The sequence below is a fragment of the Triturus cristatus genome, chromosome 12 (genome assembly GCF_964204655.1).
Source record: "Triturus cristatus chromosome 12, aTriCri1.1, whole genome shotgun sequence".
Classification (NCBI taxonomy): domain Eukaryota; kingdom Metazoa; phylum Chordata; class Amphibia; order Caudata; family Salamandridae; genus Triturus; species Triturus cristatus.
Genome location: NC_140595.1, coordinates 847,625,937 through 847,640,136, shown reverse-complemented (window position 1 = coordinate 847,640,136; position 14,200 = coordinate 847,625,937). Strand labels below are relative to the sequence as shown.

At 48.1% G+C, this 14,200-nt stretch overlaps 1 protein-coding gene and 1 long non-coding RNA gene across 3 annotated transcripts in view; one reads left to right on the top strand and one right to left on the bottom strand.

Annotated features, from left to right (window-relative positions):
- Positions 1-14,200, bottom strand: part of LOC146783064 (uncharacterized) — a 486,434-nt gene that overhangs the window by 414,041 nt on the left and 58,193 nt on the right. The window lies entirely within an intron of this gene.
- The window catches only part of CLDN15 (claudin 15), a 222,380-nt gene that overhangs the window by 176,372 nt on the left and 31,808 nt on the right, over positions 1-14,200 (top strand). For both annotated transcript variants that reach the window (XM_085639813.1, XM_085639812.1), the window contains one exon: positions 8,138-8,302. In XM_085639813.1, coding sequence (XP_085495939.1) covers positions 8,138-8,302 — 165 coding nt within the window. The remainder of the gene's footprint in view (positions 1-8,137; positions 8,303-14,200) is intronic.

Here is a 14,200-nt window from a genome sequence, read left to right as displayed (position 1 = left end):
TTGTGTGCTCGAGATGTTGGGAAGTGGAGTGGCTGCCAGCAAAGCCTTCATTGGCCATTGAGGCAACATCCCCATGGGCGGAAGGGAAAGTCAGACATGTCCACTCTATGGAGTGCCGAAGCGACCACTCAACCACAGAGTATGGGATGTTATGAGCCATTTAGAAACCTCTTAATCAAAGACTCAATGATAGACCTGCCTTTTCTCAGAAAAGCGCATGCTGTTTCTGAGTTCCAGTCTGCATTTTTAAAGGAAGTCCCATGAAAATTCTGGATGAAAAATTATTTTCAGTGAAAGTGTTTCCGCTGTATTTGAGATGAGCCTGGCTCTAGACATGGCAATGAGCGAAGGAACTCCACCCTATCGGGGTAAGAAATGAGAGCCCGGCTCTAGACATGGCAATGAGCGAATGAACTCTACCCTATCAGGGTAAGAAATGAGAGCCCGGCTCTAGATATGGCAATGAGCGAAGGAACTCCACCCTATCGGGATAAGAAATGAGAGCCCGGCTCTAGATATGGTAATGAGCAAACGAACACCACCCTATCGGGATAAGAAATGAGAGCCCGGCTCTAGACATGGCAATGAGCGAAGGAACACCACCCTATCGGGATAAGAAATGAGAGCCCGGCTCTAGACATGGCAATGAGCGAACGAACTCCACCCTATCGGGGTAAGAAATGAGAGCCCGGCTCTAGATATGGTAATGAGGAAACGAACTCCACCCTATCAGGGTAAGAAATGAGAGCCTGGCTCTAGACATGGCAATGAGCGAACAAACTCCACCCTATCGGGATAAGAAAGGAGAGCCCGGCTCTAGATATGGCAATGAGCAAACAAACTCCACCCTATTGGAGCAAGAAATGAGAGCTCAACTCTAGACATGGCAATGAGCGAACGAACTCCACCCTATTGGATAAGAAATGAGATTCCGGGTCTAGACATGGCAATGAGCAAATGAACTCCACCCTATCGGATAAGAAATGAGAGCCCGGCTCTAGATCTGGCAATGAGCGAACGAACACCACCCTATCGGGATAAGAAATGAGAGCCCGGCTCTAGACATGGCAATGAGCGAACGAACACCACCCTATCGGGGTAAGAAATGAGAGCTCAACTCTAGACATGGCAGTGAGCGAACAAACTCCACCCTATCGGGGTAAGAAATGAGAGCCCGGCTCTAGACATGGAAATGAGCAAACAAACAATTGTACAAACAGGGACCCCCTGTGAACGGTACCATTTATGATGGCAGGGAAAATAATATTGTAATTAGAAGACCCCTGAGCAGCTATACCCAATTTAAAGTACATGATTACTGTATAGAGGGGCCAAAAAACAATTGAAAAAAACAATCTACAATATTGCCTTGATATCTTTTTCAAAAAATGAAGAGCCTGAGATACAAAATGAAAGATACCAATCACCTCTCCATGCAGTCGCACACGCACAACAACAAAACAACATCATAGCACGGCGCCTCTAAAGTTCACGAAGATCAATCAACAGTCCAAGCCACACATTCGTGATCATGTCATTTGTGACACCCAATTAATTTTGAAAGTTTTTGTTCATTTATGATCTTAGACTACAATCACCCTGATTTGAGAAATAGAAGACCAAGTCACTAAAGGCCCTGAGTAACCACGTGACACCACCGTTTGGAGTAAAGACCTTGTGCTCATCCTTAATGTTTTTGTGCGTGCTCAGTGTTGAGTCCAATACTGCCCAGGGGTCTTTTGTTTGAATAGTGCCCATTACATCATCAGTGCTCTACTGCCATCTTGTGGCCAGTGAACGTACTGTTTTCAATGCTTACCATTGGTTGACTTCATTGTTACTCTCATTGTTTGCTTCCTATTTGTCATCTTGTGTGGGCTTTACTTCCTCTTCCTGCTTTTGTACCTCCTCTGGAGTATTGCTGCATTACTTGAGTCTTTCACTGCTTACATTTCTTGTGCTCCTTTTTTGTTTTTGTTCAGACACTCCACAAGAGTACATGTGTTTTCAAGCGGTCTACCTCCTACACTTCCACCGTGTTCAGGTTGCTCCTTCTCTGCCCATGTTCTTCTCTTTGCCTCCCACCATGATGCACTTGCGTGCTTCTCCCTTCTGTCTGTTTCTCACCTGTGTGCTTCTCCCTTGTGTCTATTTCTCATCCCTCTGCTTCTTTCTTGTGTCTGTTTGTCACCCATGTGCTTCCCCCTTGTATCTGTTTCTCACCCGTGTGCTTCTCCCTTGTGTCTATTTCTCATCCCTGTGCTTCTTTCTTGTGTCTGTTTGTCACCCGTGTGCTTCTCCCTTGTATCTGTTTCTCACCCGTGTGCTTCTCCTCGCCTCCCACCATGATGCACTTGCGTGCTTCTCCCTTGTGTCTGTTTTTCACCCGTTTGATTATACCTTCTGTCTGATTCTCACCCCTGTGCTTCTACCTTCTGTCTGTTTCTCCCCTGTGTAATTCTCCCTTGAGTCTATTTCTCACCTGTGTGCTTCTCCTCGCCTCCCACCCTGATGTGCTCCTGTGCTTCTCCCTTGTGTCTGTTTCTCACCTGTGTGCTTCTCCCTTGTCTGTTTCTCACCTGTGTGCTTCTTCCTTGTGTCTGTTTCTCACCCCAGTGGTTCTCCCTTGTGTCTGTTTCTCACCTGTGTGCTTCTCCCTTGTGTCTGTTTCTCACCCATTTCCTTCTCCCTTGTGTCTGTTTCTCACCCGTGTGCTTCTCCCTTGTGTCTATTTCTCACCCATGTGCTTCTCCTTGCCTCCCACCCTGATGCGCTCTCGTGCTTCTTCCTTGTGTCTATTTCTCACCCTTGTGCTTCTCCCTTGTGTCTGTTTCTCACCCCTGGGATTCTCCCTTTTGTCTGTTTCTCATCCCTGTGATTCTCCCTTGTGTCTGTTTCTCACCCTGTGATTCTCCCTTTTGTTTGTTTCTCACCCCTCATCCGTTTGCTTTCCCATCCTGCTCCATGTTACTCTTTCCATCGGAGATGCTGTACAGAATGGATAAAACCACTGGCAAAGCCAATAGGTCCCAAAGGCGAGACCTATTGTCTTTGCCAACGCTTGTTTAAAAAAAGCAGTGAGAACAGTGTTTAATAGCGGTGTCCCAGTGATACCTCTCTGATTTGAGAGCTGGAAAGCAGGGCCTGCCATAGTTATGCTTTCATTTTTCACACTGTCGGAAAGATTTCGACAAAACAACTTATTTTCATAACCTTTTTTGTACTTGCCGAAAAATTATTTTCTTTATAGTGACGGTTTTCATTCATTCATGGAAGCTTTATTGCGGCTATTACAGCCAAAAAAGCACATTAAAAAACGTACAACATATAAAATTCATGATAAATATAGAATCTTAAAATAGATTAAAATATAAACATATTTGAATACAATACCAATGCAATGGATAAAAACCGTGAGACCATGAAAATCACTGACAGCGGAAGATTAATTAAAGTGGCAAGTGCAAAGAGGGAGAAGGGTCAAGGTTACTTGTGGGCTGATTGAGTTTTAGCAGGTTCCTACGTGTTGACCACATGGAAAATAAGAATTTCGAGATTGCAACCACAGGGACCGGGTCAGTGTCGGATTTTAAGATTCTAAAAAATTCACAATAGTTCCCGATGCCCAGATTTCTACAGAGCTGGATGATCCATGTCAGCCTAATCTGTTTATATGCCACGCGGAAGAGCATAACATGGACTGTTGTTTCTTCCTCCACCTGGCATCCAGGGCGTAGGCGACGGGACACTTGTGACAGGTTTTTGTTTATTTTTATTCATGCATTTTTTTCATTTTTCCACGGTTTTATGTGCCAGTGATTTACTGTTTTCTTAGTTGGTGTGAGTGTTTAGTAACTGGTGACGTTTTTTGTATGTTTTAAGCTTCACTTCCATTCACATGTGCCAGGTCTCTCAAATGTCTCTTTTGAGCCACTTCCTACAAACGTTTCGAGTTGTAGAGGTCTTGAGATTTTGTGGGCATCCCGTGCAGGCTCGTGCATACCTCTGGCATACTCTCTTCAACATCTACATGAGCCCCCTCGCTGACATCGCACGCCAGCACAACCTCAACATCATCTCCTACGCCGACGACACCCAGCTGATCCTCTCCCTCACCAACGACCCCGCCACCGCCAGAGCCAACCTTCACGAAGGGATGAAAGAGTTAGCCGAATGGATGAAGAACAGCCGCCTGAAACTGAACTCGGACAAGACGGAAGTCCTCATCCTGGGATCCTCACCCGCCGCTTGGGACGACTCTTGGTGGCCCCCCGCCCTAGGCAGCGCACCCAAACCAACAGACCACGTACGCAACCTGGGCTTCATCCTGGACTCCTCCCTCTCCATGACCAGACAAGTCAACGCTGTCTCCTCGTCGTGCTTCAACATCCTGCGTATGCTACGCAAGATCTTCCGGTGGATCCCCACCGAGACCAGGAAGACGGTCACCCAGGCCCTCGTCACCAGCCGTCTGGACTACGGCAACTCCCTCTACGCTGGAACCACCGCCAAACTCCAGAAGAGACTCCAGCGGATCCAGAACGCCTCAGCACCACTCATCCTGGACATCCCCCATCGCAGCCACATCTCCAGACACTTGAGAGACCTGCACTGGCTCCCGGTCAACAAGAGAATCACCTTCCGTCTCCTCACCCACGCACACAAAGCCCTACACAACCAAGGCCCAGGATACCTCAACAGCCGCCTCAACTTCTACGCTCCCAAACGCCAGCTTCGATCGACCAGCCACGCCCTCGCCACCGTCCCCCGCATCCGAAGAGCCACCACAGGGGGACGATCCTTCTCCTACCTCGCCGCCAAGACATGGAACTCCCTCCCCACCCACCTCCGCCAGACCCAGGACCACTTCGCCTTCAGGAAGCAACTCAAGACTTGGCTGTTCGAGCAGTAGCGGACCCCCCAGCGCCTTGAGACCCTCTGGGTGAGTAGTGCGCTATATAAATGCGATGATTGATTGATTGATTGGCATCACCAATTAATCAATCAGGGGTTGGTAAAGTGCAGCTGCTCACCCACGGGGTCTCAAGGCGTTGGCATCATAATGTTCAGATGGTTACTCAAGGCATACTATGGGCATCGACGGCATATTGTCGACATCCTCTGCATATTGTGAGCATTGTTGGCATATTGTGGGCTTTGCTGACATATTGTGGGCATTGGCATATTGTGGGCATTGGTGGCATATTGTGAGCATCGACGGCATATTGTGGGAATTGCTGGCATATTGTGGGCATTGCACACATATTGTGGGCATCTCTGGCATATTGTGGGCATTGCTGACATATTGTGAGCATTGTTGGCATATTGTGGGCATTGCTGGCATATTGTAAGCATTGCTGGCATATGGTGGGAATTGGTGGCCTATTGTGGGCATCTCTGGCATATTGTGGGCATCTCTGGCATATTGTGGGCATTGCTGGCATATTGTGGGCATCTCTGACATATTGTGGCCATTGCTGGCATATTGTGAGCATTGCTGGCATGTTGTGGACATTGGTGGCATATTGTGGGCATCTCTGGCATATTGTGGGCATCTCTTGCATATTGTGGGCATTGCTGGCATATTGTGGGCATCTCTGACATATTGTGGCCATTGCTGGCATATTGTGAGCATTGCTGGCATGTTGTGGGCATTGGTGGCATATTGTGGGCATCTCTGGCATATTGTGGGCATCTCTTGCATATTGTGGGCATTGCTGGCATATTGTGGGCATCTCTGACATATTGTGGCCATTGCTGGCATATTGTGAGCATTGCTGGCATGTTGTGGGCATTGGTGGCATATTGTGGGCATCTCTGGCATATTGGGGGCATCTCTTGCATATTGTGGGCATTGCTGGCATATTGTGGGCATTGGTGGCATATTGTGGGCATTGCTGGCATATTGTGGGCATTGTTGGCATATTGTTGGCAGCATCTGCATAATATGGGCATTGTTGGCGTTTTTTATTTATTGTCAGCATATTGTGGGCAGTATTGGCATTATACAGACCGATCCCAACGTAATGCCAGCCTTGACATAATGGTGGTCATTTTTGGGCCATCATTCGTGTCCTGTGCATGATGGCGCAAGCGCTTAGCAGTGTGCTGTGCATCGGTAGCACAGTGTGGGCCAACTTGGCATGATGGAGCCTTTCCAGGGCATGATGCTCATTTTCAGACATTGGACCCCTATCCATGTCTTCCATGTGTGGCAGTAATGCACATGTATTAAAGGAAAACAACAAGCGAGGCTTGGTAACAAAACATGCGTGAAAATGAATTGAAAGGCAAGGCCCGGAATTCCAGGATAAAAAGAATGTTTGACATGAAATTACAGGTTTGTGTTTGAAAGAACTGAGTTGTTCCTAAAGTGAAAAGCTTGACTTGATAGAAATGTGTCTGTATTCAGAAACTGGCAAGTTAATGCTTGGGGACAACAATATTGCATTTCAATATTCATTTTAAAGCTGATGTTTGAGTGGTAATGAGTGCTGTGTGTGGGGGCGTTGCCAGAGTTTCCTGGGCCAGTCATCGCCTCCTAGTGTGGGTGTTTGTGAAGGGATTGGAGCATCTATAGTGGTAAAGTGCTTTGTGTCCACATCACTAGTGCTGGCTTAAGCTAGGGCCTGTAAGGATGACATAATATGGCTCGTGTCTGTAAAGTGAGCGGTGAATGTATGACATTGTTCTGCATTCTGTCCATCAACTATTGTTTTTGCATTTGTCACCCCGAGAGGGACGGGTATGCTCAGACGTGAGTCCCGTCCTCTCCATGCCACTGGAGGCAAACTATCCTGGCTGATGAGGGCTGAAAGCCCAAAACTGTCCTAGGATGTTTGTTTCCATTCCAGGGAGGACCTGGCCTGTCAGTTTGGGCTGGACTGTTCCCATTGGGCACAGGGTCAAGACTGATTTGCATATGGCTGGGTTCAAACTGGAATGGCATGGGGAGCAAAAGAACGATGGATTTAGGCCCAGATCTCTGTACTGGGGTGAATGTATGACATTGTTCTGCATTCTGTCCATCAACTGTTGTTTTTGTAAAGTGAGCATATGTATAACTCTCTTCTACATGGCACGGGGTTGTGAGATCAGTGCAATCCTTCCCTCTCACACTGTCCCTTCAACATTATTACAAGAAATGAGTATGAAGTTCCTCAGTGGGTCACAGAACACAGTAAGAGAGTTTATGTGATATCACGTTGATAGGTTGTCCTCCAAGGAGGAGGGAATTCCTCCTTTCTGAACTAGGGTCCACACACACCCAGCAAGCTAGGTGTCATGCTTCATCGTATGGGCCCGCTCCTCGTCGGGTCGGCACCGCAATACCCGACGGGCACCCATAAAGGGGCTCTTTATCGGAGAGCTTTTGTTCCTTGCCGTTTAGGTGCCGTGGGTGTGAGGGGTCTAGTACATGTAGATGTAATGGTGGATGTGCAAGATAAAAATGGGGAGGGAATCCTCTAAATAAACTTTATTCTGGAAGGATCCCAGCCTGGTTAAAATAAGGATTAGGAGAGGCAACTATCTGGCTATAATGTGTCAAAAAAGCGCTCTACTCCTATATGGTCGACATGTTTCTCGCCTAGTAGTCAAGAATGATCTGTGGTGATTCCTCAGGACCAAATGGAAAGAAAACTATCTACACCTGATGGTGAGGTGAAAAACTACCTCGAAGCCGTGACCCGCTGTACCAAGTAATCGACAGGAGTAGACCTGTCACGGCAGTGAAAGAGTGATTTATGGCAACCATTAAAGAGACGTTATGGATGTGAGAATGATGCCTGGCAGGATTAGGGAGGGTATGGTCTTTAATATGCAATATTGATAAGATATGCACTATATAACCTGTTATGGACAGAATGTGTTACATAGTAATGCAATATAAGCAATGCCATCATGATGAGTTTGTACAAACTTATGATGTGAATAAAACTGTGGCCGTTCTAACACCACAAAAAGGTCTTGGTATCCATAATTGATGAGAAAGAAAGGAATGGCGGCTGGGCCCGTGAGATGCTCGCACAGCTGGGGGGCGGTGCCAATATCAGAACGGGTCTTGTGTCTGTGTTGTATACTTTAGGCATATACTTTAGTCGAGTGTTGTGACCCAGTCTCTTCCTCTTCTCTGCAGGCTACCTCCAGGCCTGCCGGGCCCTCATGATCACCTCACTGGTGTTGGGCTTCCTCGGCACTCTCTGCGGGATGGTGGGGCTGCAGTGCACCAAAGTGGCGGACGGTAACGCGGTGTTAAAGGGGAAGTTGGCGACGGCTGGCGGAGCGATCTTTGTATTTGGAGGTAAGAAGTCCTGTTTGCCTTCCTGTGACTGCATTTTGTGTGCACTCGACTGCCCTCTGATCAATATTAGGGTATGAGAAATACCCAGTGTATAGTTTACAGAGTAGCAATGGAACACAGCTAAAAGTCACATTTGCAACCATACCAAAGTTTGTGTTATTTCTCTTTATAATTATATGATTTTCCCCCATTCCCATGGAAGAAATCCCTGCCACAAAGATGCTAGCTTGTGTGTTCTCCAAAATGTCCCAGATAAAACACTCAATGGCTAAAACTATCGGTTGACTTTTTACACCGATCGAGCTGTAGGAAAGCGATTCACAGGCCAGTACCTCTGAAATGCTGGTAGGAGCTGCAGCACCCTTGATGTAAGGAAGCTCATCGCAGACTCATTGAGTGGCCCAGGGCCTTTGAAATCTGCGAGGTGGCCGGACTACATAAAATGTTAAGACTGCACCACATCTGCGTTTTGTCTTATTCCATAGATTGTGCCAACATTAATCACAAGTCGGCCTTAACAGGTAAGTGACTCTGTCCCAGGCCTAGGCCTTTCAGAGGCGCTGAATCAGTGTTTCTCCTCATTGGCAGGTAGGGATATGTTCCGCACAGTGAGCGAAGCCATCGCACCACAGAGCGGCATGTGACTATTGCCAGGTTTGCATAGTTTAGTAGTCACAAATGTAAGGAATATTGTATGTTTGAAGCCCCTGGATGGAGGCTGTGGCCACAAATGGTTCCAACACTTAGTGGTGTATGAGCGCAAGATCAAGGTGCACTTTCTGTTCCACCATCACTGCCGCCGGAGGGGTGCTGGCTATGTCTTTACCACCTGCCCTCTCCTTGAGCGTGAGGTTGGTGTCCAGGGTGAATCCAAGTGACTTGGCATTGGCTGAAAGTTGAGGTTCGAGACCATCAAGGTTCATGTCTTTGAGCCAGGTTTGTACTTTATCTTGTTTATTGTTCTTTGCAAATAACAGGAATTCTATCTTGGTGGGTTGAGCTTTAGGTTGGCGCTGCACGTGCACGTCAGGATGATGGGCAGGCAGTGTTTGAGGCATTGGATGTCTGAAGATGAAGAGTCTTTCAAGGAGAGTTGTGTCATCGGGATATCGGTGAATCCTGATGCTGTTATCTGCAAGCAGAGCCACAGGAGGCTTCATGTAACGGGGGAAGATGATAAGAGAAGGTGGATCCCCGGAGAACTCTGCACACGTAGGGATCACCTTGGCCTTGGAGGTGCTTGCGCTGGTTGGAAAGGTAGCAGGAGAACGAGTGAAGGCCATTGCCAGTGAACTCCATTCAAGATTCCATGGTGTGTATGAGGGTGGGATAGTCAAATGTGTTGAAGGCGGCTCAGAGGTCCAGCACTCCAGGGGCTCCTACTGAGGAAGTCCAAAATAAAGCTGGAAGACATGTTCATGCTAGGCCGAACACATGAACTGTCACACAGCAGCGCATAAAGAATGGGAAAGGCATTGTTACAAGTGGGTTTGATACCTTCTCACGAGCCGGAAATCCAGCTGAAGACCGAAATGATTGACGAAGTGCATTGAGCACAGCCATCCAATGCACCACAACTGTGGACCAAACCCATGGCGAATTGTGATTACTGCAGCACGGACCTGCATCCATCAGCACAAGGAAAGTTGTGTGCAAAACGTGGGAAGCAAAACCATTTGCACGAGTATTCTGCAGCAGTGCCAAAGGAAGGCAAGGAAGCACCCAAACATCAACCCATGGCCCAGTCCAAGAAATTGATGCAGAAATACCCAGCAGGGCCAGGCACCCACCGAATGACAACGACCTACAAAATGTCGGTGAGGAGGGCAAAGAGGAGGCCTACACAACAGACAAGACACTGCACAAAAGACTACAACCAATGTGCATGATCCACATAAATGAGAAGCTTGTCACTGCTCTAATTGACACAGGTGCATTGTCAATGTAACGGTGCTGGACATGTATCACTACCTGAGAGAAAAACCACCGCTAGCCAGAACCAAGACAAAAGTCTTTGGATATGGGAACAACAACCCCCACCCTCTAGCCGGAACTTTCGACAGCTTATCCACCACAAAGATCAATGGACAAAAGACAAGTTTTATGTCTCCATGAAGGCCGGCAACTCGTTGATCAGCTACAAGATAGCTGAAGAACAAGAATTATTAGCCTTTGCCGCACAGGCACACCATTACCAGCTAGAGCTCATCATACACGACTTTGAGCATGTATACACAGGACTAGGGTGTCTGAAAAAACACAGATTCAAACTGTACATTGATGAAATTATTAAACCAGGTACCCTGAGGGACCACTGTGTCCCATATCATCGCTGCCCACCGGTCGAGGAAGAGCTCACATGACTGGAAACACTAGCTGTAAAAGAAAAAGGGACAGGTCCAACCACATGGGTCTCACTAATGGTTATCGCTCCAAAGCCAAACAGGACTGAGGCTATCAGGATTTGCATAGACATGAGACTCCCATATCAAGTGATCAGGCGTTAACACCACATCATGCCCACGATGGCCGATATAATTGCTGACCTTACAGGAGCCAAATGGTTCTCCAAAATTTACCACGATTTGGGCTGCCAACAATTAGTCCTAGACCCAAAGATCTGATATAATACAACTTTTTCCACACTCCTTGGGCTGCAGTATTATAAGCATCTGAACTTTGGATCTCATCCACCACAAAAGTATTTAAAATTGCAATCAGAGAAATGCTCACTGGACTCCAAAGTGTCATCAACAACACTGATGAAATGTTTATATATTCCAAGACAAAAGAAGAACACTACCAGCACACCCATGCTGGATCCACAAATATCTACCCACTATAGAAGGCCAAATGCTCATTCTTCGAGCAAAGAGTTGAATTCTTCAGCTATGTTTTCTCGGTAGAAGGTATCAGTATAGACCCAAATAAATCCGATGACATCTGTAATGCCCCGGTCCGAACATCAGCTTCAGAAAAAACAAGTCTCCTGAGTATGGCAAACTACTGCAGCCAGTTTATCTCCAACTTGGCCACTCTCAAAAGCCTTTAATGAGTGCTAATGAATGCACACATCCGATGGGAGTGGGGTGAGACCCAGAAGATGGCGCTTCAAAAAATCTAAGACGCACTCCACCATGACGTAACAATAGCCTACTTTGACCCTAAACTGGAGACAGAACTAATTGTCACTGCTAGCGCCATGGCATATGGGGCAGTCCTAGCTCAATAACAACAAAAAAGACCAGTGGGCTCCAATAGCATTTGAAAGTCACGCACTATGTGATGTCGAAACACGATATGCCCATATCGAATGAGAGGCCCTAGTCATCAAATGGGACCACATCCATTTTCAGCTATACCTCACAGGACACCATTTCAAAGTCATCCCAGACCCCACACCTCTAACAAGTGCTTTGCAGGGCACATCCAACCATCCACCCCCACCACATAGAAAAATGGGCAGTTCAACTGTAGCATAATGGTTCACTGTCCACTATCGACCGGGAGCAGAGAATCCTGTAGGCGTTTTGCCCAGACACCAGAGACAAAGGGCCAACGGTGCTGATCTCCAGACGCAAGCCAAAGAAGACTACGGCAGCTTCCTTTCCCAAGCAGCCTGCCCTTGACCGCTACCACTGGATGAGCTCACCCATGCGCCATGACAGGACGTCTGCCTAGAACAAATGAGGAACGCAATGAGACACAACAAATAGGTAACATTCCTGGCGATCTTCGGGTCTCTAAACTGATAGTCAAGAGACACTCTTGAACAAATCTGGAGAGTACGAGCAGATCTTAGCATGCCCCATGAAGGCCGACTCCGACGGGGACTAAGAACACTAGTGCCTAGAACAATGCAGGACCTATTTGTAAAGCCCACTCACCACGGCCACCAGGGCATGACCGAGACCAAAGCATGGCTCAGACAGAAGATTTGGCCACCGCCATAGACGCGAAAGTGAAAGAACTTACAAGCCAATGAATGCCCTGCCAACTTAACAGCAACTCGGACCGTCCGGCTCCTGTCATCACTGTAAGACCCACCACAGCACCGTGGGCCCTAGTCAGCATCGACTTTGGGAGTTTCCCTGACAGAGGTTTGGCAATAGTGTTCATGTACACCTATTCTAACATCCCTGTAGTAGAGCTTGTTCAGTCCACAGTATTTGAACCTGTAAAGTCTTAAATGGAATAGAAGTTTGCAGTGTGCGGCCTACCGATGACCATAAGATCAGACGAGGGGACCCCTTTCCAAGGACATATCTAGAAAGTCTCAACATCAAACACAGTTGCATCACTCCCAGATGGCCCCCGGAAATGTGGATGTAGTGAGGTTCATGCGCACTATGACCAAAGCACTCAGGATTTGTAGAGATCCACAAGACGAACCAGAGCGGGCTCTAAACAATGTTTTAAGAGCATACTCCAACTCCCCTCAACTGTGTTACACGGTGCACACCGCCGTCCCCAATGTTCTGAAGAGGAGTGAGAGACGTACTCCCTTCCTCAACCAACTTTGCAGACAGCAAAGTTACATTTACCTCTCTCTGTCTATCCTGTGTATCCTTCTGACTCATCTCTCAATGTTACCCCACACCGCAGTGTCTCTCATACCCGTCTCCTACTCTCATTTCTCAGCGTTACCCCACACCGCAGCGTCTCTCATACCCATCTCCTACTCTCTTCTCTCAGCGTTATCCCACACCGCAGCGTCTCTCATACCTGTCTCCTACTCTCTTCTCTCAGCGTTAACCCACACCGCAGCATCTCTCATACCTGTCTCCTACTCTCTTCTCTCAGCGTTACCCCACACCGCAGCGTCTCTCATACCCGTCTCCTACTCTCTTCTCTCAGCGTTAACCCACACCGCAGCATCTCTCATACCCATCTCCTACTCTCTTCTCTCAGCGTTACCCCACACCGCAGCGTCTCTCATACCCGTCTCCTACTCTCTTCTCTCAGCGTTAACCCACACCGCAGCATCTCTCATACCCGTGTCCTACTCTCTTCTCTCAGCGTTACCCCACACCGCAGCGTCTCTCATATCCGTCTCCTACTCTCTTCTCTCAGCGTTACCCCACACCGCAGCGTCTCTCATACCCGTCTCCTACTCTCTTCTCTCAGCGTTAACCCACACCGCAGCATCTCTCATACCCATCTCCTACTCTCTTCTCTCAGCGTTACCCCACACCGCAGCGTCTCTCATATCCGTCTCCTACTCTCTTCTCTCAGCGTTACCCCACACCGCAGCGTCTCTCATACCCGTCTCCTACTCTCTTCTCTCAGCGTTAACCCACACCGCAGCATCTCTCATACCCATCTCCTACTCTCTTCTCTCAGTGTTACCCCACACCGCAGCGTCTCTCATATCCGTCTCCTACTCTCTTCTCTCAGCGTTACCCCACACCGCAGCGTCTCTCATACCCGTCTCCTACTCTCTTCTCTCAGCGTTAACCCACACCGCAGCGTCTCTCATACCCGTCTCCTACTCTCTTCTCTCAGCGTTACCCCACACCGCAGCGTCTCTCATACCCGTCTCCTACTCTCTTCTCTCAGCGTTACCCCACACCGCAGCGTCTCTCATACCCGTCTCCTACTCTCTTCTCTCAGCGTTACCCCACACCGCAGCGTCTCTCATACCCGTCTCCTACTCTCTTCTCTCAGCGTTACCCCACACCGCAGCGTCTCTCATACCCGTCTCCTATTCTCTTGTCTCAGCGTTATCCCACACCGCAGCGTCTCTCATCCCGTCTCCTACTCTCTTCTCTCAGCGTTACCCCACACCGCAGCGTCTCTCATACCCGTCTCCTACTCTCTTCTCTCAGCGTTATCCCACACCGCAGCGTCTCTCATCCCGTCTCCTACTCTCTTCTCTCAGCGTTACCCCACACCGCA